Genomic DNA, 20,683 nt, shown 5'->3' on the forward strand with positions numbered 1-20,683 from the left:
ATAAGTGTCCATTCAGGGAATTATCACAGTGCAACAATATGGGAGCTTAAATTCACATCTTTACTTTATACAAATATAACTTTCCTGTGTACACAAGGCCTATGACTCGCAATGACCTGTTAAGAATAAAGCTCTGAAGGATTCAATAAGGTCTGAATGGAAAGCTAAAAAAATAAGAAGTTCTTGATCTGACAGATTGTTTCGGTGTCAAACCAATATTACATTCATGTCCTGGTTGGTGAACAGAAGTGATCTGTTGCATTTGACTAAACTAGAGCTGACCTGTGTCAATTTTTAAATGTAGTTTGAAAAGATATCCACTGAGATACCTGGCTCTCCATTTCAAGGTTTAATAATACAAATGTCATGAATGTTAATGAGGGGTTACCAGTTAAATATCTGTGTAACACAAATCAACTTTAATCACAGAAGTGGAAAAGGACTCAAGAGTAAGAATTAAACATGAAGGTATATGGTCTACAAGAGGACTGGAAATAATTAATAATAGAGGATTAGCCAGCATACCTTGATTTTACTTTAGTAGTACTTGAATTCATGAGAATTCCCAAAGTGGATACAAGAATAATAGCCATAGTTCTACATGGATCAGGATCAAGTCTAATATTGTACCTACAAAATAAGCAAATTGTGCAAAGACAGCATATTATTCCCCCCCCTTTTTTTGTTTTTAAACCACTTTAAACCTGGCAACATCTGAACAGCTAATCCCATATGAATAAAAGAAATTAGGGTGGGAGCATTCTCAGTGTAAATCACAGGAGGCTAAGATTCAGCCCTGCCTGTAGATCCCTTATGTCTCTATCATATAATTTGATTTACATAATAGCTAACCATAAACCATTATACAAACTAATGTGTACAGATACCCGTTATTTAAATCATTCGATTAGAACCTTTGGATGCTACTATAAAGTAATATTAATTGTCAGAGAAAGCTCTGTAATTTTGAATCATCAGCTGTTTGGGAGATAAGTACTAAGCAAAACTATCATGCCGATTTTCTTTTCATGCTAGCAGTTTAAAGGTTACCTGAGATTTTTAAACCAATAAATTAAAGACGGTAAACTGAGAAGCACAATCCATGTAAGTAAATTGATGATTGTAATATGCATCTTAAGACTGTTTACAACATTGTCAATAGCTCTACTGGTGGTGGGTGACGCTGCTGCTGCTTTGGTAATGGTCTCTGTTGAATCACAGTTCTTTACTGTCTCTTTATTGGAATTATCTGAAGTTTCTTTTGCGTGCTTTGGATCCTGTAAAGAAAAACACAAAAATATTGGTACAGAGTAGATAAGACTAATAAAATTAACTAGGGCTATCAAGCATTTAAAAAAATTAATTGTGATTAATTGTGCTGTTAATAATAGAATACTATTTAAACATTTTTTGATGTTTTCTACATTTTCAAATATAATGATTTAAATTACAACACAGAATACAAAGTGTACAGTGCTCACTTTATATTTATTTTTATTACAAATATTTGCACTTGAAAAAAACAAAAGTAATAGTATTTTTCAATTGCCCGATTGCAAGTATTGTAGTGCACTCTCTATCATTAAAGTTGAATTTACAACTATAGAATTATGTAAAAAAAAACAAAACCAAAACCTGCATTCATAAATAAAACAATGTAAAACTTTAGAGCCTAAAAGTTCACTCAGTCCTACTTCTTGTTCAGCCAATCACTCAGACAAACAAGTTTGTTTGCATTTGCAGGAGATAATGCCACCCGATTCTTGGTCACGTCACCTAAAAGTGAGAACAGGCATTCACATGGCACTGTTGTAGCCAGTGTCACAAGATATTTACATGCCAAATGCCCTAAAGATTAATATGTCCCTTCATGCTTCAACCACCATTCCAGAGGACGTGTCCATTCTAATGACAGGTTCTGCTGGATAACGATCCAAAGCAGTGCGGACCAACGCATGTTCAGTTTCATCATCTGAGTCAGATACCATCAGCAGAAGGTTGATTTTCTTTTTTGGTGGTTCAGGTTCTGTAGTTTCTGCATTGGAGTGTTGCTCTTAAGACTTCTGAAAGCATGCTCCACACCTAGTCCCTCTCAGATTTTGGAAGGCACTTCAGATTCTTAAACCTTGGGTCAAGTGCTGTAACTATCTTTAGAAATCTCACATTGGTACCTTCTTTGCATTTTGTCAGATCTGCAGTGAAAATGTTCTTAAAACAAACAACATGTGCTGGATCATCATCCGAGACTGCTATAACATGAAATATATGGCAGAAGACGGGTAAAACAAAGCAGGGACATACAATTCTGCCCCAAGGAGTTAAGTCACAAATGTAATTAACGCATTATTTTTTTTAATGAGCGTCATCAGCATGGAAGCATGTCCTCTGTAATGGTGGCCAAAGCATAAAGGGGTATACAAACGTTTAGCAGATCTGGCATGTAAATACCTTGAAATGCCAGCTACAAAAGTGCGAACACCTGTTTTCACTTTCAGCTGACATTGTAAATAAGAAGCAGCAGCATTATGTCCCGTAAATGTAAACAAACTTGTTTGTGTTTGCGATTGGCTGAACAAGTAGGACTGAGTGGACTTGTAGGCTCTACAGTTTTACATTGTTTTGTTTTGGAGTGCAGTTATGTAACAAAAAAAAAATCTACATTTGTAAGTTGCACTTTCAAGATAAAGAGATTGCACTACAGTACTTGTATGAGGTGAATTGAGAAATAGTATTTCTTTTATCATTTTTTGAGTACAAATATTAGTAATACAAATAATAATATAAAGTGAGCACTGTATACTTTGTGTTCTATGTTGTAATTGAAATCAAATATTTGAAAATGCAGAAAAAATACAAAAATATTTAATAAATTTCAGTTGGTATGCTTAACAGTGCGATTAAAACTGCGATTAATCATGATTAATTTTTTTGAGTTAATCACGTGAGTTAACCGCAACTAATCAACAGCCCTAAAATTAACATAAAGAACCCCATTAACATAATAGCAATGTGCCATATCTCATTTAGGAAAACAAACAGATTTACAATTTACCCAGATATAGCCAAGGTTAAAGGATCACCATCTTGGATTCCCTGAAAAAGCATTTTTAAAAGAAATATTCATCTTTTAAAGCTTCTAATTCAACCACAGTCTCTCCTTTTAGAGCAGTGGCTTCAGGACTCCAAGAGGAATGAGAACAAGGATGGGGAGTGGAGATACCATGAGGAGACCTCAGGGAGGTCCTGGAGGAAGGACAGAAAAAAAAAGAAGAACAGAATATAAGGGACAGTAAAGAGTCTACGTGAAGATCAGAGATGAGAATGCAGAAAGAAAGGCGGAAGATACCATAAGCAGGGTTGGAGACAGGCAGCAGGAGTGAAAGATGAAAGATAAAGAAAGAGGATGCTGATTTTCAAAGAAGAGACTAATAAAAGAAAAGAGAAGACAAATGGGAATGTGACGGAGATGGACAGAATTAGAGATGGAAGGAAAGAAATAAGACAGGAGAAAAATATTAGAAAAAAAGCAAGAAAAAAATTACAACTTTTAGGTTAGTGAATTAAAGATGTCTTTTATTTCATTTCCCTGGCACGTAATTCTAAACTTGGAAAGTGATGGGTAGCTATTTTGAGCACATATATTAATATACACACCCCTCAATTCTATAGTTAAGTAATGGGAGAAAGAAGCAGAAAATATTCTAAATGTCCCCATGCATGAAACTGGTCTAATACTGCGTTTTCCATTCTTTCTTAACAACTTCCTGGCCATCAGAATATTAGTCGATATCTCCTCCCGCAAGTCCTTATTAATTAAGTCCTACTACCTCTCCTCTTGTATCCCACCCATGGTTAATTCCCGAGCTAAGTATTTATAGGCAGAGCACAGGTTATTACCAGCCTATACAATTAGATGCAAGAAAGAACATTTTCCCCCTATTATATTCAGGGAACACAAAAGGAAAATTACACACAGGAAAATGACAAAATAATTAGCTAGACAAATAATTACTGTTTTTTTCTATCCTAAGATTAAAGACTTCTTACCAATGGCATCAAATCCCAGGTTATCACCTCAGTGATCTCAAGAATGAGAGAATAAAATAGGCATCAGTGCTGACACAGGCTCAGGAGTCTCTGCTTTTTCCTCTTCTACTCCAGTGAACCAAAGAAGCCATTACCTCTAGTGCGAGTTCTAGACCCCTCTAGTCATCAAACCACCAACTAAACTTATTTCCATTTTAAAATGACCAAGTCCGGGTAAATCACAGCTGTCAATGTCGCTTGCCACCTGACATTCTTGAGACATGATAAACACACAACCCCATACAGGGGTACTGATTGTTTTCTCTCATCTGTAGTATTAAATAGACTTACCATATTAAGAACATTTTGCTCTATTCTTACATTCGAATGTAGCTTAATAACCTATGAGAAGACAGACATGTTTATTTTTTACATAGGTTCTACACACAACAGCTGCAGTGCCTAAATAAAAAAAACTTCTGTGCTGGCTCTAGAGTCTTCTGTCCTGATATTTTGGCTCCTTGGGAGCACAGCTTAACTGAAGCTATACTGAAAAGGACTTCCCCAGAAATGTCCTCCAACACTTTTTCAAGTGCTCAGAACGGTGGGTGTATTAGATTCCCTGTTTTTTCCACTGAGTTTGGCAGAGGGCAGGGAAAACTCTACATATTCCCTGCCCCCTTTACTTCCATTTCGCCTTCCTCAGAATCCCTCAACAAAATACACAAGAGATGCTTATTTTCAGAGAATCTGCTGCAGTCAAAAAGGTGTGTGTGTGTTGAAGGGTGTCAGCATGCAGGTAACATGCAGATGGCCCTAGCCTCCTTTGGATCACAGGGAATACAGTGAGTTTGGAGACCAAATTGCTACTCATTTGACAGTGTGCACACGCATGTCCCCTCCAGAAAAATTTTGGGAAAACTCGGAGGAGGAAAATTCTGAAAAGATTCCATCAATCAAGGTCCCGTCCCATTACTCAAATTTCCATAAGGGGGCAAGATCAGGCCCTTAATTTTATAAACCTGGGTTTGAAAGGCAGACTCACTGCATTAGACATCTGTGCATAATATTTTACAATAGAGACACACAAGATTAAGTTTGGTAGTTCCTTCAGGAGGACATGCTCAGATGAGTAAAAGACTTAAAAAATATCATTGGATTATGAAGCACATCAGAAAAGTATGGATTTTAAAAGTTTCTGCATATATTAGAGCATTTTTAAAATCCTGAAAAGGATAAACTGTTCTATATTTTCTCTTTGGTATTCATCTACTATTGAAATACCTAAAGAGTCTAATTCAGATATTGACTCAATTATTTACTGTTTTAATACCTTGAACATGTAGTAAAGATAGGTAATTAATACAGCAAATGCCCCACAAGTGGTACAGCTAACAAAAACCAGAAGAATGGCCATAAATGCTCTTCTTGGTGTCATCAACTTGCTGTCTTTCGGAAGTCCAGAGGGTCTACAATGACAAAATTACTATCTGTTAGAGTTCTGAGACAAAAATCCACAATTACATAAAAAGGAAAAAGTTTCTAGTTCATGAATAACTTAAATCAATTATGTAATAAGTTAGGAAGTAGGTACTGCTTACCTTCTCAGAGGTCCATAAGCAAGTTTAGAACATTGTTAGCCAATCAAATCACATGCAAATTACGAAGCCTGAAATACTCCTCAGCTGTCAGTTTGTTACCTCATACGTCCATTTCTTCAAGAATGTCAGGTATTTGAGTTAATAAATTCATGGCCCTTTAAGTGTCTGAGACTATATGTAATAAATAATTCATAATCTGACTTCTTGTGCGCATGAAAACCAAGTTTTTTAAAACACTGGCCTAGGTTTTGCATCAATGATTAAATCTTCATATTTACCTTAGGAGAAGCCAATAAGTGGGAATAACTGGCTAAACTATAGTCCTGCGGAAAAGGATTTGGGAGTTATAGTGGATCATGAATTGAATACGAACCAACAAGAAGATTTAATTGTGAAAAAGCACTGAAACAGATTTCAAGGGAGGTTCTGGAATCCCCTCAGTGGAGTTTTAAAAAACAAGTTAGACAAACATCTGTCAAGGATGATCTAGATAAACTTGGCCCTGCCTCAATGCAGGGGCTGTACTAGATGACCTCTCGAGATCCCTTCCAGTCCAATACATTTCTGATTTTATCTGCTTATTATTATTGTAGTACTAGATCAATACACAATGGTGCTTTCTATTAGCAGTGTGAATAAAATGTAGTGTCACATGACAGTACAGAAGCCATAACAAAGTGCTAAAAAAAATTCACTTTGACACATTTTCCCTCAAATAGAGATTATTCCTGCTCAAAGTCTCAGAAACACAGGAGCAGATATCCCAATTCTTTGGACATTCAGTTGATGTTACTAAGAGTCAAGAATTAGTTTTTGAGATTACAAAACCACCTGAGGGGAGGTAGTTCAGCAACAAAATGACTGAGTGGAAAAATGAAAATCCTAATGAAAAGTATGTGGAATGAAAAGTTCTTTGTGGCAATACAGTGGACATTCTGATGCTAAAAATATTTCAAAATAGTAACTTTAGAACAGAAACTGAAAATAGAAACAAAAGCTATCTGACTGAAGCTGACGAAGAGGTGTGAAATGATGTACAACTGAACACATTGTGCTAACTGGTAAAACTGGATGTTGGTGAAGAAGCACAATGATTTTCTGAGGATCAAAAGAAGATGCTAGATATCAACAGGTCATCTTGAACTTTGAGATACCAGCTGAAGTTAGGACTCATACTGTTATTTCCTAATAAGAAATGTTTGGTCTGGGTGGAATTGAGGCACAGAATGGGTGAAAAAAGGAAAGAATTCAACAACTTAAATGTTAGCAATGACCAGCCAACAGGTTAGTTCTTAAAAATAAATAAATAAAAACGAGACAGACATTCTATTATGTAAGACTTTAAACATGAGACAAGGACATGACTGAATGGAAGAATCATCAACTGAGAAAGTTTTCCAGTTGAACCAAGGTAGTCTGACATGGAAGATGTGCGGTATGGATTCAGATCAGGAGGACAGATATAGTGTTCACAATGTGCAAACAGGTTTGTATTCTGGAAGAGACAGAGGAGGAACTTGAACAGCATCTGAAGTCTATTGGGGGTGTGGAGGAAAGATGCCCAAACGGACAGGAATTTCAAACAGGAGGAGCCAAGACAGCTAGAGATCATGGATTGGCTGGCTGTGTTGGAGGATTAAGATGATAGGACTTCTATACTTTTCTCCAAGTAGCTGCACTCTGACCAATGGGTGCCATAATGCACCCATTAGAGTCATCCAAGACATCATACTTGTTTCAAAACATCGATTAAAATAACATTGGTCCTAGTGGTCTAGAAACCACCCATTCAACTCAATGTGGGCAAAAATTATAATCTAAAAAGGAAAGGAGTCTGTAAAACATGGACTGCTCCAAATGAAAAGGTATAGATCCAAATACTGAAAACAGCTACACGGGGATCCTGGCTGACAGTAATTAAGAAAGAATTCTACAGAAGGGCCACGACACACAAATCCCCTGCTCCTGGCCTTAGCACACCACTTAAGTATAGACACTGAGGACAATGCAGCCACTCTAAGTTGCCTTCTATGGATTCATGGAAAGATATAGTTATTCACAAACCTCAGAACTAGACTCCTCCAGGGTTTAAAAAAATAAATAAATAAATATCAGCAAAACTCTGAATGAAATCTATTGATTTACTGGCAACCAGTGCAAACCGGAGCATGGGTATTAAATTTCTTTACCATCCCCTGAGTGTTCTCAGAGTTAGCATGCAGTCACATTGTTCAGTCAAGACGGAACAAGAATTGGGCACCTACAAGAGAAATCTATCCATAGTAGGATTTTAATAAAAATATCCTCAAACTGAAAACTTACAGCTTTATCACTTAAGCTAAATTCTATGCGCTTTCAGCAGTGATAAAAGCATCTCAGTTGAAACGTGACAGATTGTGTGTGCACTATATGTATTATTGCCACCTACTTGATGGAATGTCAAAAGTACAAATGTGTAGAAAAGGTTCATCTGGTGGATCTGCTCTTTGCTCAGAGAGTAGAGAGATTGAGTTTCTGGAGCTAAAACACTAAATTAATGTCTATGTGAATACAGCCAAACTATTAAAATATGATTAAATACATAATTCAATTTGGCTAATTTAGTGTTCTGTTCTTTCAAAAAGTCGTTAGGCTTTTTATATCTTAATAGTCTGTACATATAAATAAAAATTGAACATTAAAGTATTTTCAGATATACCTGTAAAATACATGCTTTCTGTACACTGAAATGTGTGTCTGTACAATCCTTATTGTACAAGTCCTCAGTGTTCTACAATTCAGGGTATCAGACACTAATAACAGAATGTGAGTTCATGGCTTCCCCTGGGCAAGAGTGCATGTTGCGGTGCCCCTGGAGCAGTCTGGGAAGGAGTTCTGCCCCGTTTTCCCAAATCAAAAAGGCAATATAGGTAGCCAGCGCAAGGAAGGGGGCACCTTAATGTCCCATTACCTGGGGGTGCACTACAGGCCACAATCTGGGCCCTTATATTCCTTTTGTATTTGGTGTTGGCAAATCCTGATGATCAATAAAAAGGAGTTTATTGTAACCGTATTGTAGGATCTCATCCACCCAAGTATTCCCAATCTTACAACTGTTAGGTTTCTCTGATTTACTTATTATTGTTACAGTCACTGAAAGGAAGATAAGTATTATGCTGTTTTACCTTGTCAAAGATAACCACAATGAAGAAAAGAGCCTTAGAGATGAAGAGAAGAGTAGGCCACCCCAGTAGGCAATTCCTGTCCCAAAAAGAAATAGAATCAGGGACACAAGGGGGACCCACATATCCTGCTTATTCAGTAAAACAGCATCCAACTCTGGCAAAAACAATACATTCCATATATCTTTAAACCAGTTAAACCTGCCAAAATATGAAAGAAATATTAGTTGTCTCTTCTGGTCACTGTTTCAACAAAATACACAATTATTCCTGACACTACAATCTTTTAATCAGATCAATATCACATGGCAAGGGATCACAAAAAAAATAAAAGAATACTACTTTGTTTTTTAAAAAATGTATAAATAAAACTTCTACACTTTGGAAACTGCTACACAAAATTAAAACAAGTAACAGAAAATAACCTACCCCAATAGAAATTTAACAACATTCACAATAGGGTCCACTTTGTAGGGTTTGGCTGTTCTAGCCAATGCAAGAACAAAATCTGAACATTGGCCTGAAAAAAAAATTATAAAGACACAATTCATACCTTGCCACAAAGTTCAAAACAAAAGATCAAAACCAGAAAGTGAAATTAAACACAAAGCTTCAAAAGTGAAAATAAGGATGATAACATACTAAGACTATTACTGTACAATAGCAAGGCTCTTGTTCAAAATCCTTATCGATCAGTTGATTGCTCAGAAACAGATGGCATGGGACAACAGTTTTAGATAGACAGTGTGACGGGGCAAGGCCAGATGGCTATAGAAAAGTAGTGGGAGACAGATACATTAGCTCCAGGCTAAACAAATCCCTGGTACCAGGTTAAGTGAAATGGAAGCTGCTCCAAGTCAATTAAGACACCGGGGGCCAATTAAGAACTTTCCAGAAGGCAGGGAGAAGGCTAGGTTGATTGGGACACCTGAAGCCAATCAGGGGCTGGCTGAAACTCATTAAAAGCCTCCCAGTCAGTCAGGTGGGTGTGCACGTCAGGAGCTGTGGGAAGAAGTTGCACGGTTGGAGAGGCTGAGTAGTACACACCATATCAGGCACAAGGAAGGAGGCCCTGAGGTAAGGGTGAAGTGGAGCTTGAGGAAGTGAGCTACTGTGGGGGAAGTAGCCCAGGGAATTGTACATGTCATGTTTCTAAAAGGTCAGCTACTAATAGCCGATACTATTAGGGTCCCAGGGCTGGAGTCCGGAGTAGAGGGTAGGCCCGGGCTCCCCCTCCCCCACCTTTGCCCCCTGTTTAATCACCGAGACAACCGAGACTGTGCAAGGAAGGATAACTTCTCCTCACCTCCCTCGCTGGCTTACGATGAAAATGGCTCAGTAGACTGTGACCTTTGTCTCTAGAGAAAGAAGGGTTACATGGAGGGTCACAGTGAGCCTCTGAGGCTAGTGAAATCCGCTAGGAAACACGGGACCCACGGAGGCAAGGACAGAGCTTTGTCACAACAGACACAATAAAAATGTTTTAAAGCGATACTAACATCATCTGATCTTGAATAAAGATGCTTTTAGTGACAAGAGATTACCAGTTTCCTGCACACATTTCAGTTTATTTTTAACTCTTTCAAAATAAGTTCTACCCCATAACTATTTTTTTTCTTAAACTTCTGACAAGGGCAGAATGTCACTAGAGGAGGACACTAATGGGGGAAAACACTGTGCTTCTTTTTGTTTGTTTGATCTCATGACCCAACTCTTAAAAGAAGAAAACTCTTAATTCCAAGGGATTAATATGATCGTAAACCAAAGAAAAAAAATACAGTGATGTTTCTCTATGAGGAGAATATTAATATGGTGGTTTCTAAATTCACAATGTATGAAAATATGATTACTATACAAAAAATGATGGCTAACCAATCTTTTTACACGTTACCTGTTGAAATTAAGGTGCTTAACTGTCCTCCATATGCAAGAAGCATATTAGAAACAACATACACAGGAAGGGAACCACCATGAAACCTTATTACCTAGAAAACAAGAATGTTATACAGTTAACTTGAGTATGCCAAAAAGGATTAAAAGATTAACATGAGTTAACTCATGGAACAATAGTGAAATTGTTTTCACGAGGTTCAGGTTCTGCTCTCCCCTTGATGTGTGTATGTCAGTAACTTCCATTAGCAATAAAAGTTATACTTGATAAATATCCACAAACCATACTCCTGAATTGCCACCTGATTGTGTTTGGTTTTAGAAATAAAATATCAAATCACATGCATTTCTGATTTTGCAGTCAGGATAAGCGTGGAAGGAATAACGGTTGCATCTGATTCATGTTTCACTGATTAAAATCCAATATATTTAACAACAAAACTTAGAAATCAGTTTGAGATAATCACTTGTCTGCAGTGCCAGTAAGTTTGTAGCCAAGGAGCTTTTCAAGTCACAGTTTTAGACATTAGTTAGAACTGGTATAGAAACATAAAAATACTTATAACAAGTGACAGAGAGGAAATAACTGTGAGCAAAACTGACAGTTCTGACTGTTTAGTGAATATTTTATTCCTTTTTCATTAACAGAATCAGAATTTAGTAAAAAAACTAGGATAACAGGAGAGTCTAACTCAAAGACACCATTTAACTATCCAATAAACCAGTATTTCATGACACAAATCTGTTTTATCTTGCCAAATCTGGGTAACTGATGTCATAAAATGCCAGCTAATAATTTTTTTAAATGTACACTGTAACACAGAGACACCTTCTGGGAGGCTAGAAAAGTGGAAATATTTTAGACTGATGTATACATTTTGGAGATGCTTGTGAATAGCATTCCTAGTTATCAGTATTTTGGTACTATGAAGCTTCAGATGGCCTATCTATTTCTACTGATTCTAGCATGGAAATGCATCCTTCCTGTATTGCAAAGTCTGCCGAAGAAACAGATGATGACTCTAATTAGAGGATTTTTTGCCATTAGAATAAGCTATGTTCACCACCAAGCAACATTTCCATGTCTGAAATGGAACAAAATAAATACCGGGAGGCAAGGTGAACAACACCCACAGCAGCACCCTTTTTAGAGGTTTAAGTCTAAATATGTGATCGAGGACTGGCACAATTGAGTCTTACCCCTCACTTGGAGCTGAGGAATTTCTGCTTACATGGGAAGTCCATCATTAGCAAGTGCCAGTGATCTGTAGTGCAAGATTTTTCTTGTGCAGTGCTCCATTGTGCTATTAAGACACAGCCCATTGCTGGGTCCTGCACAGGTGCACTGTCCCAACAGGTGCTCCTGGAGGCATTGTGCCTGACTCAAGTACAAACACCTCTGGAAGCTTCAGAAAGGTTTGGCTGCTAGTCTACATTTTAACCTCATCTGCATTAGCCTCTTCCTTATAAAGTCTCCCACAGTTGCTATCACCATTTGAAGTCTAACAGTGGGAACTTTAGCATAAGCAAGATTCTGATGTTAACTAGCTCAAGTTTAAAACACCACTTAACTTCACCTAAAGATTTTTGTGCATAAATGGGAGTCAGGGAGTGAGAGAAAAACTCGAATTATAGCTCAAGCTGACAATGCAGTAAAGACAAGCACTTAAAGTTTATCATTTGTTGTATCTTTGCCTACTGATTTCATAAAGCTGGGTGGTAAGTGGGAGGGAGGAAGAAGGAAAATGACCCAAGCTAGTGCTAAAAACACATTGTTAATAGTAAGAAGTGTGTTAAGTGTAACATGTCACAGTTCTTACTGATATACGAACAGTTTATATACTGCATGCTAACTGGTTCAATTTAGCTTGGTGAAACACCTTGTAGTCACAGCTAATCAAATTACCAATTCTATTATTAACCATTAACTATTATTAAAAATTTAAAGTGTTTGTTTTTACTTGCCATGACAGAATCAGTGTAAAATATGTTAGAACCCATCCATACAAAAAAAAATAAAAAATATCTACACAGATCTGAGGAAAGCTAGAATACTTTTTATAATTCTTTAAAAATTTAGGGCAACATCTATCCTGGTATGTTGTCTTACCAAGTAAAAGTATGTTAATCTAACATTGGATGGTATTTTACAGTCACACGCACACTCTATCTTGACAAAATCCAGGAAGGGCATAGCAAAACATCTCTTTTTAAAATAGTGTATACACATTTAAAAGAAAAAAAATACTCAAACACTATTTTTGGCATAACTTTGGGTTCCACACATCACTCTTTTGAAATATTGCTTTTATAGTCCACATAAATTTTCTCAGAAACAGGAAAGACTTTCTTCAATCAAGACACAGTACTCAAGAATGTCACATGTGTTTTCATTTATATTTGGCATTAACCAAGAGGGCTAACCACAGACTTACTCTAGTGATACACAAAACAAAATTAAACATTAAAAGGTTTTCCTTACTTGCCCAAGAACTTGTGAGAATGAGGTCTTGATGGTTACCTAATTGAACACACACATTAAAAAGAACTTTAATATTTTGTTGTACATTACTGTCAAGTGATGAACCTTTTGAATAATGCTAAGCACAAAAAATAGAAAATTAACACTATATTTCACATTTTGGCTTTCTGAAAGAAAAAAATTCCTCTGTATCAGCAGCAGATCAGTAGTTGAAATGTACATCGTATCAGCTTCACACAGGGAAAGCTCAAGTAATATTTTAAAAGGTTTTATTTGTTTAAAGACATCAGCCCAGCTTTCAATAGCTCTTCACCTGCTCCAAACTACTTTTAACTGCACTACAGAAATAAAAAGTGATTGAGAATATTAAACACCTTTAGATTTGATGAGGAAGAAAAAAACATTAATTGTTAATTCCTCAAAATATGCAGATGGAGAGACAAATTATATATGCTAAAGAAAATAAATCCTGTTACTTACTTCATATTGACAATCGAAAGATGAATAAATATTTAATACTGCAACAGTGCTGTCATTTTCAGGTTGTGCAATGTGCAGTTTTGCAGAAATCTCAGTAAAAGATGGAACTCTGAAATGAAAACGATTAGTAAATGCTCTATTTATAATCAAAAGATACAGAAATATTTTAGGTTTCAGAGTAGCAGCCGTGTTAGTCTGTATTCGCAAAAAGAAAAGGAGTACTTGTGGCACCTTAGAGACTAACAAATTTATTAGAGCATAAGCTTTCGTGAGCTACAGCTCACTTCATCGGATGCATTTGGTGGAAAAAACAGAGGAGAGATTTATATACACACACACAGAGAACATGAAACAATGGGTTTATCATACACACTGTAAGGAGAGTGATCACTTAAGATAAGCCATCACCAACAGCAGGGGGGGGAAGGAGGAAAACCTTTCATGGTGACAAGCAGGTAGGCTAATTCCAGCAGTTAACAAGAATATCAGAGGAACAGTGGGGGGTGGGGTGGGAGGGAGAAATACCATGGGGAAATAGTTTTACTTTGTGTAATGACTCATCCATTCCCAGTCTCTATTCAAGCCTAAGTTAATTGTATCCAGTTGGCAAATTAATTCCAATTCAGCAGTCTCTCGTTGGAGTCTGTTTTTGAAGCTTTTTTGTTGAAGTATAGCCACTCTTAGGTCTGTGATCGAGTGACCAGAGAGATTGAAGTGTTCTCCAACTGGTTTTTGAATGTTATAATTCTTGACGTCTGATTTGTGTCCATTCATTCTTTTACGTAGAGACTGTCCACTTTGGCCAATGTACATGGCAGAGGGGCATTGCTGGCACATGATGGCATATATCACATTGGTAGATGCGCAGGTGAACGAGCCTCTGATAGTGTGGCTGATGTGATTAGGCCCTATGATGGTATCCCCTGAATAGATATGTGGACAGAGTTGGCAACGGGCTTTGTTGCAAGGATAGGTTCCTGGGTTAGTGGTTCTGTTGTGTGGTGTGTGGTTGCTGGTGAGTATTTGCTTCAGATTGGGGGGCTGTCTGTAAGCAAGGACTGGTCTGTCTCCCAAGATCTGAGAGAGCGATGGCTCGTCCTTCAGGATAGGTTGTAGATCCTTGATGATGCGTTGGAGAGGTTTTAGTTGGGGGCTGAAGGTGATGGCTAGTGGCGTTCTGTTTTCTTTCTTGGGCCTGTCCTGTAGTAGGTGACTTCTGGGTACTCTTCTGGCTCTGTCAATCTGTTTCTTCACTTCAGCAGGTGGGTATTGTAGTTGTAGGAATGCATGATAGAGATCTTGTAGGTGTTTGTCTCTGTCTGAGGGGTTGGAGCAAATGCGGTTATATCGTAGCGCTTGGCTGTAGACAATGGATCGAGTGGTATGATCTGGATGAAAGCTAGAGGCATGTAGGTAGGAATAGCGGTCAGTAGGTTTCCGATATAGGGTGGTGTTTATGTGACCATCGCTTATTAGCACCGTAGTGTCCAGGAAGTGGATCTCTTGTGTGGACTGGTCCAGGCTGAGGTTGATGGTGGGATGGAAATTGTTGAAATCATGGTGGAATTCCTCAAGAGCTTCTTTTCCATGGGTCCAGATGATGAAGATGTCATCAATGTAGCGCAAGTAGAGTAGGGGCATTAGGGGACGAGAGCTGAGGAAGCGTTGTTCTAAGTCAGCCATAAAAATGTTGGCATACTGTGGGGCCATGCGGGTACCCATCGCAGTGCCGCTGATTTGAAGGTATACATTGTCACCAAATGTGAAATAGTTATGGGTCAGGACAAAGTCACAAAGTTCAGCCACCAGGTTAGCCGTGACAGTATCGGGGATACTGTTCCTGACGGCTTGTAGTCCATCTTTGTGTGGAATGTTGGTGTAGAGGGCTTCTACATCCATAGTGGCTAGGATGGTGTTTTTAGGAAGATCACCAATGGACTGTAGTTTCCTCAGGAAATCGGTGGTGTCTCGAAGATAGCTGGGAGTGCTGGTAACGAAGGGCCTGAGGAGGGAGTCTACATAGCCAGACAATCCTGCTGTCAGGGTGCCAATGCCTGAGATGATGGGGCGTCCAGGATTTCCAGGTTTATGGATCTTGGGTAGCTGATAGAATACCCCAGGTCGGGGCTCCAGGGGTGTGTCTGTGCGGATTTGTTCTTGTGCTTTTTCAGGGAGTTTCTTGAGCAAATGCTGTAGTTTCTTTTGGTAACTCTCAGTGGGATCAGAGGGTAATGGCTTGTAGAAAGTGGTGTTGGAGAGCTGCCTAGTAGCCTCTTGTTCATACTCCGACCTATTCATGATGACAACAGCACCTCCTTTGTCAGCCTTTTTGATTATGATGTCAGAGTTGTTTCTGAGGCTGTGGATGGCACTGTGTTCTGCATGGCTGAGGTTATGGGGTAAGCGATGCTGCTTTTCCACAATTTCAGCTCGTGCACGTCGGCGGAAGCAGTCTATGTAGAAATCCAGGCTGCTGTTTCGACCTTCAGGAGGAGTCCACCCAGAATCCTTCTTTTTGTAGTGTTGGCAGGAAGGTCTCTGTGGGTTAATATGTTGGTCAGAGGTGTGTTGGAAATATTCCTTGAGTCTGAGACGTCGAAAATAGGATTCTAGGTCACCACAGAACTGTATCATGTTCGTGGGGGTGGAGGGGCAAAAGGAGAGGCCCCGAGATAGGACAGATTCTTCCGCTGGGCTAAGAGTATAGTTGGATAGATTAACAATATTGCTGGGTGGGTTACGGGAACCATTGTTGTGGCCCCTTGTGGCATATAGTAGTTTAGATAGCTTAGTGTCCTTTTTCTTTTGTAGAGAATCAAAGTGTGTTTTGTAAATGGCTTGTCTAGTTTTTGTAAAGTCCAGCCACGAGGAAGTTTGTGTGGAAGGTTGGTTCTTTATGAGAGTATCCAGTATCCAGCCACACTATCAGAGGCTCGTTCACCTGCGCATCTACCAATGTGATATATGCCATCATGTGCCAGCAATGCCCTTCTGCCATGTACATTGGCCAAACTGGACAGTCTCTACGTAAAAGAATGAATGGACACAAATCAGACGTCAAGAATTATAACATTCAAAAACCAGTTGGAGAACACTTCAATCTCTCTGGTCACTCGATTACAGACCTAAGAGTGGCTATCCTTCAACAAAAAAGCTTCAAAAACAGACTCCAACGAGAGACTGCTGAATTGGAATTAATTTGCCAACTGGATACAATTAACTTAGGCTTGAATAGAGACTGGGAATGGATGAGTCATTACACAAAGTAAAACTATTTCCCCATGGTATTTCTCCCTCCCACCCCACCCCCCACTGTTCCTCTGATATTCTTGTTAACTGCTGGAATTAGCCTACCTGCTTGTCACCATGAAAGGTTTTCCTCCTTCCCCCCCTGCTGTTGGTGATGGCTTATCTTAAGTGATCACTCTCCTTACAGTGTGTATGATAAACCCATTGTTTCATGTTCTCTGTGTGTGTGTATATAAATCTCTCCTCTGTTTTTTCCACCAAATGCATCCGATGAAGTGAGCTGTAGCTCACAAAAGCTTATGCTCTAATAAATTTGTTAGTCTCTAAGGTGCCACAAGTACTCCTTTTCTTTTTGAGAAATATTTTAGCGTGTTCAATACAAATGGCTGCAAAATACTAGCAACATAGAAAAGTATCACAGCAAGGACCAGCCTGATGGCACAGTGGTGAGTATTTATACAATTATGAAGAACATGAATCCAAGTCTCTTTCTCTGAGCTGGCATGGGCCAGGGTATTATAGGAAGCCTTCAAGCTCAATCCCCTAGGGGAGGAGGTCTCAGAACACTCCTAAGTGAGCTACGTAAGTGATGAGCTCTGATTGACTCAAAAAAATTCAATCCCATCCTCAGCAAGTAAACTTGGTTTGGGGCTTGAGCTTTTAAGAGCTGAGGAGGATGAATATGTGGAAAAAAGGGAAAATGAGAATCTTCAGAGCTCTGAACTGAACAGGGAAGACTATTTTCAAAACATTAAATCTAACTATAACCTGCAATGTATTACAATTAATCCTATTTCAAACCCATTTTATGTTCTAACTTCAAACCCAACAAGCTCTTGATGTTGGCCAGAGCAGCTGGTTATTTATGAGAGCCATTAGAATAAATTGTAGAAACTATTTTAAAAATGTACTTGCCTACGAGAGCATAAAAGTAGAATTGTCATTAGGTTATTGCTAACCATTAAATACAGTATGAAATTTGGAACTTGTTTTATATGTAAGAATGAAAGAATCAATGAAAGAATATTTCTTCAAAGCATCATAAGCATTACCATTGTGATGTTAGATAAATAAATGGACTGTTACACCTGATATTCAGGGACTGACTTCCCCAGTCTGAAATAATTGGCTGCACTTCTCCTCCTGCAAATACTGGAGGCAGTTCAAACTTGTTCATGTCTTTTCTGCTATTACCCCCCTATGTACTGCCAAACCTCCATGGATACACTAGGCCTAGATGCTTGCCCTGCTCTTTCTCTTTTGTTCACCTCTAGCAGCACAAAGAGGGAATGTGGCCCTTTTTTCCCCCTGTTGAGAATTCCTGTGGCATGGATGAGTCCCCAGAGACCGATAGCCCGGGTAACAAGCTTCTATGCCACCTCCCCCACATAGCCATGGTACATGGAGTCTGTCAGGGTACAGAGGAGCATGCTACACTCCAGTTGGCAGCTAGCATAGGTTAAAGAACCTCCCAGGTCATAATCAACTCTGATGCCTGCCCCCGATTACACCAAGTAGAAGTTTGACGCAGCAGAGAATCTCTAGACCTGGATTATATTTACTTTAGTAAACAGAATTTAACAGAAACATCTTATTCAGTTGTGTTAACTACATATATGGGCCCTGAAGAAGTCATCAGAAAGATACCTAAAGGAATAGTTAATTCGGAGAAATACAGGGGAAAAAAGTTTTTTCCATTTCTAAAAATGAGTAATATTAATCTAATTTGGAAGCACTGCTAGAAGCATACTTCCAAAGGGTGCTTCTTTGTAGTGCTTTAAAGGGTGTTGACCAGATAGCTGCTTAAAGATTTCCTTTGTGATGGCTGTCATCTTTTCTATTCAGGATGCCACCCCATGGCACATTTTCTGTGGGCTCTCATCTCTTCTGGCTTCTGTTATGCTATGATACAGCACTTGATCCACTTAGTTATGGAGAATTTGGATTCCTCCAAGACCAGGTATGTAGGCTGGTGATAAAAGAACACCAATGACATTTTCCAGAACTGATCAGTTCTACTCAGGTATATTTTAAACAGAGCTTAACGTATCTACTGTGTGCCATGCTGCTCCTTTAGGGCCCTAAGGCTTCAGGTGAAAATGAAGGAAGAATGAATTCCTATGATACGGAAGGAATGACTCAGACATGCAACCCCCACCCTCATTTGTCCATAAGGAAAGTGCAGTAAGGCTTGTGCCCTCCAAGAACAAAATTTCTGAAACTCTTCTTGCCAACATAACCACAACCAAGAAGCAAACTTTATGGAAACAAAAGGCCTAGCTCCCAGGATTTCAGCTGAAATACTACTTGGGGCAGGGACAATTCTATGTTGTCCATCTGCTCTCCCCTTCACATGGCTTGCCCTCATACCCTAGAAAGATATTTGCCCTAGCTTAAAGCATGGTCTTCCTCTTCACCACATTCATCTCCATGGACTAAAAGAGTATCTTGGACGGGAAAGGAACCTTTCAAGCTGCTATGGCTCAGGGTTATCATGGAAAATGAAGAACTGAATTTTCTTCTGGTTTTTGACTGTTTTAGTTCAGATTTTCCTTTTGGAAGATTTGTGACAGCGCTCATTTTTAGGAAACGAGTCTCCTCCTTGTCTAGTGTTCTGTTTTAGGCTTTATCTCGGAGTTTTGAGGCCTGGTACTCACTCCTCATCCTCTGAAATACAGTTGGAAGGGAACGAGAAAAACGTCCAAGAGAGCCCAGATCTTCCTCTTAGGCAGAAGGAGAGAATGAAATTGCATATGCAGGAGAACTACATGTTCTTTAAGTGGATAATTGTGTCATTTGGTAAGATGCCAAATGACTATCCACTTAAAGCACATGCAATTGAACACTGAAACTTTTCCCTTTTCTGAAACGGTTCAGAACCAAGACTGTGGGACATTTTAGATTTACTACTGAAGAGCTGTCAATCAGTGAGGAGGGTCCAGTTTGCTGAGTCCCAAGGGCTGAAGAGGACTAACTGATCAATGCCAGAGGACACAGAGCAAGGGAGAGAGAGAGAGAGAGAGAGAGAGAGAGAGAGAGAGAGCGCACGCAGAAATCCAGTCACACCATAACAAGCTGTCCAGACTCCCAAGTCCCCACCCCTGCAGAGTGAAGGTCAGCATCCCTTCTACAGCTTCTGGGATGTCTTCCTGCATAGATATAACATCTCTTGAACTTCAGATTGCTGCAGGTCCTGTCTACACTGATGGGAGAGGAGGGAGCACATACAGAGAAATAACAGCACTGGAAACATTGGTCCCTTAAGGGAGAGGAGTAAAGATTTTGCTTGTTGCTCCCCCTAAGTCAGCTTTACAAGCAAAAATTTGCCATGTATAAGGGGAAGAGTGCTGTCTTCATTAGTTGACTTAGGGAATCTGATGCAAGAGGTGCAGCCAAACGCCTGAATCTCAGACAGGCCTGAACTATCTTTGGTATTTACAGGAAGAGAGAGGCAACCCAAACGTCTCAGACAGAGAGAAATCTAATTCCAGAAAGATTACTCTTTTACTGTGTCTGGGATGTAAACTCTACTTTGAAAAACAGCAAGAAAAAACAGAATCTCAGAACACCTTACTTAGAGACAGATATTGAGTCTTCATGTGACCATGGTAGATGGAGTCTGTAAACACTCGTTTTCCTTCCTAGAAAGGAATAGAAGTAAAAATGAATTATGAAACATTACTGTATGAGATTAAAATTACTGTAATTCATTCACAGGTCAATGCAATGGATAACATGACTATTGGATTATTTCTACATTTCAAATATCTGCAACAACTGTTACAATTTGCACT

The 20,683-nt window shown here is 38.8% G+C and overlaps 1 protein-coding gene across 4 annotated transcripts in view; it reads right to left on the bottom strand.

The window, feature by feature from the left end:
• The window catches only part of PGAP1 (post-GPI attachment to proteins inositol deacylase 1), an 80,736-nt gene that overhangs the window by 24,088 nt on the left and 35,965 nt on the right, over positions 1–20,683 (bottom strand). For all 4 annotated transcript variants that reach the window (XM_038422520.2, XM_043505516.1, XM_043505518.1 and 1 more), the window contains exons 17-26: positions 20,464–20,530; positions 13,641–13,749; positions 13,161–13,199; positions 10,680–10,773; positions 9,218–9,308; positions 8,792–8,989; positions 5,360–5,495; positions 4,378–4,428; positions 1,051–1,277; positions 526–630 (exon numbers count right to left, since the gene is read on the bottom strand). In XM_038422520.2, the coding sequence (XP_038278448.1) occupies positions 526–630; positions 1,051–1,277; positions 4,378–4,428; positions 5,360–5,495; positions 8,792–8,989; positions 9,218–9,308; positions 10,680–10,773; positions 13,161–13,199; positions 13,641–13,749; positions 20,464–20,530 (1,117 nt within the window). The remainder of the gene's footprint in view (positions 1–525; positions 631–1,050; positions 1,278–4,377; positions 4,429–5,359; positions 5,496–8,791; positions 8,990–9,217; positions 9,309–10,679; positions 10,774–13,160; positions 13,200–13,640; positions 13,750–20,463; positions 20,531–20,683) is intronic.

The sequence above is a fragment of the Dermochelys coriacea genome, chromosome 11 (genome assembly GCF_009764565.3).
Source record: "Dermochelys coriacea isolate rDerCor1 chromosome 11, rDerCor1.pri.v4, whole genome shotgun sequence".
Lineage (NCBI taxonomy): Eukaryota > Metazoa > Chordata > Testudines > Dermochelyidae > Dermochelys > Dermochelys coriacea.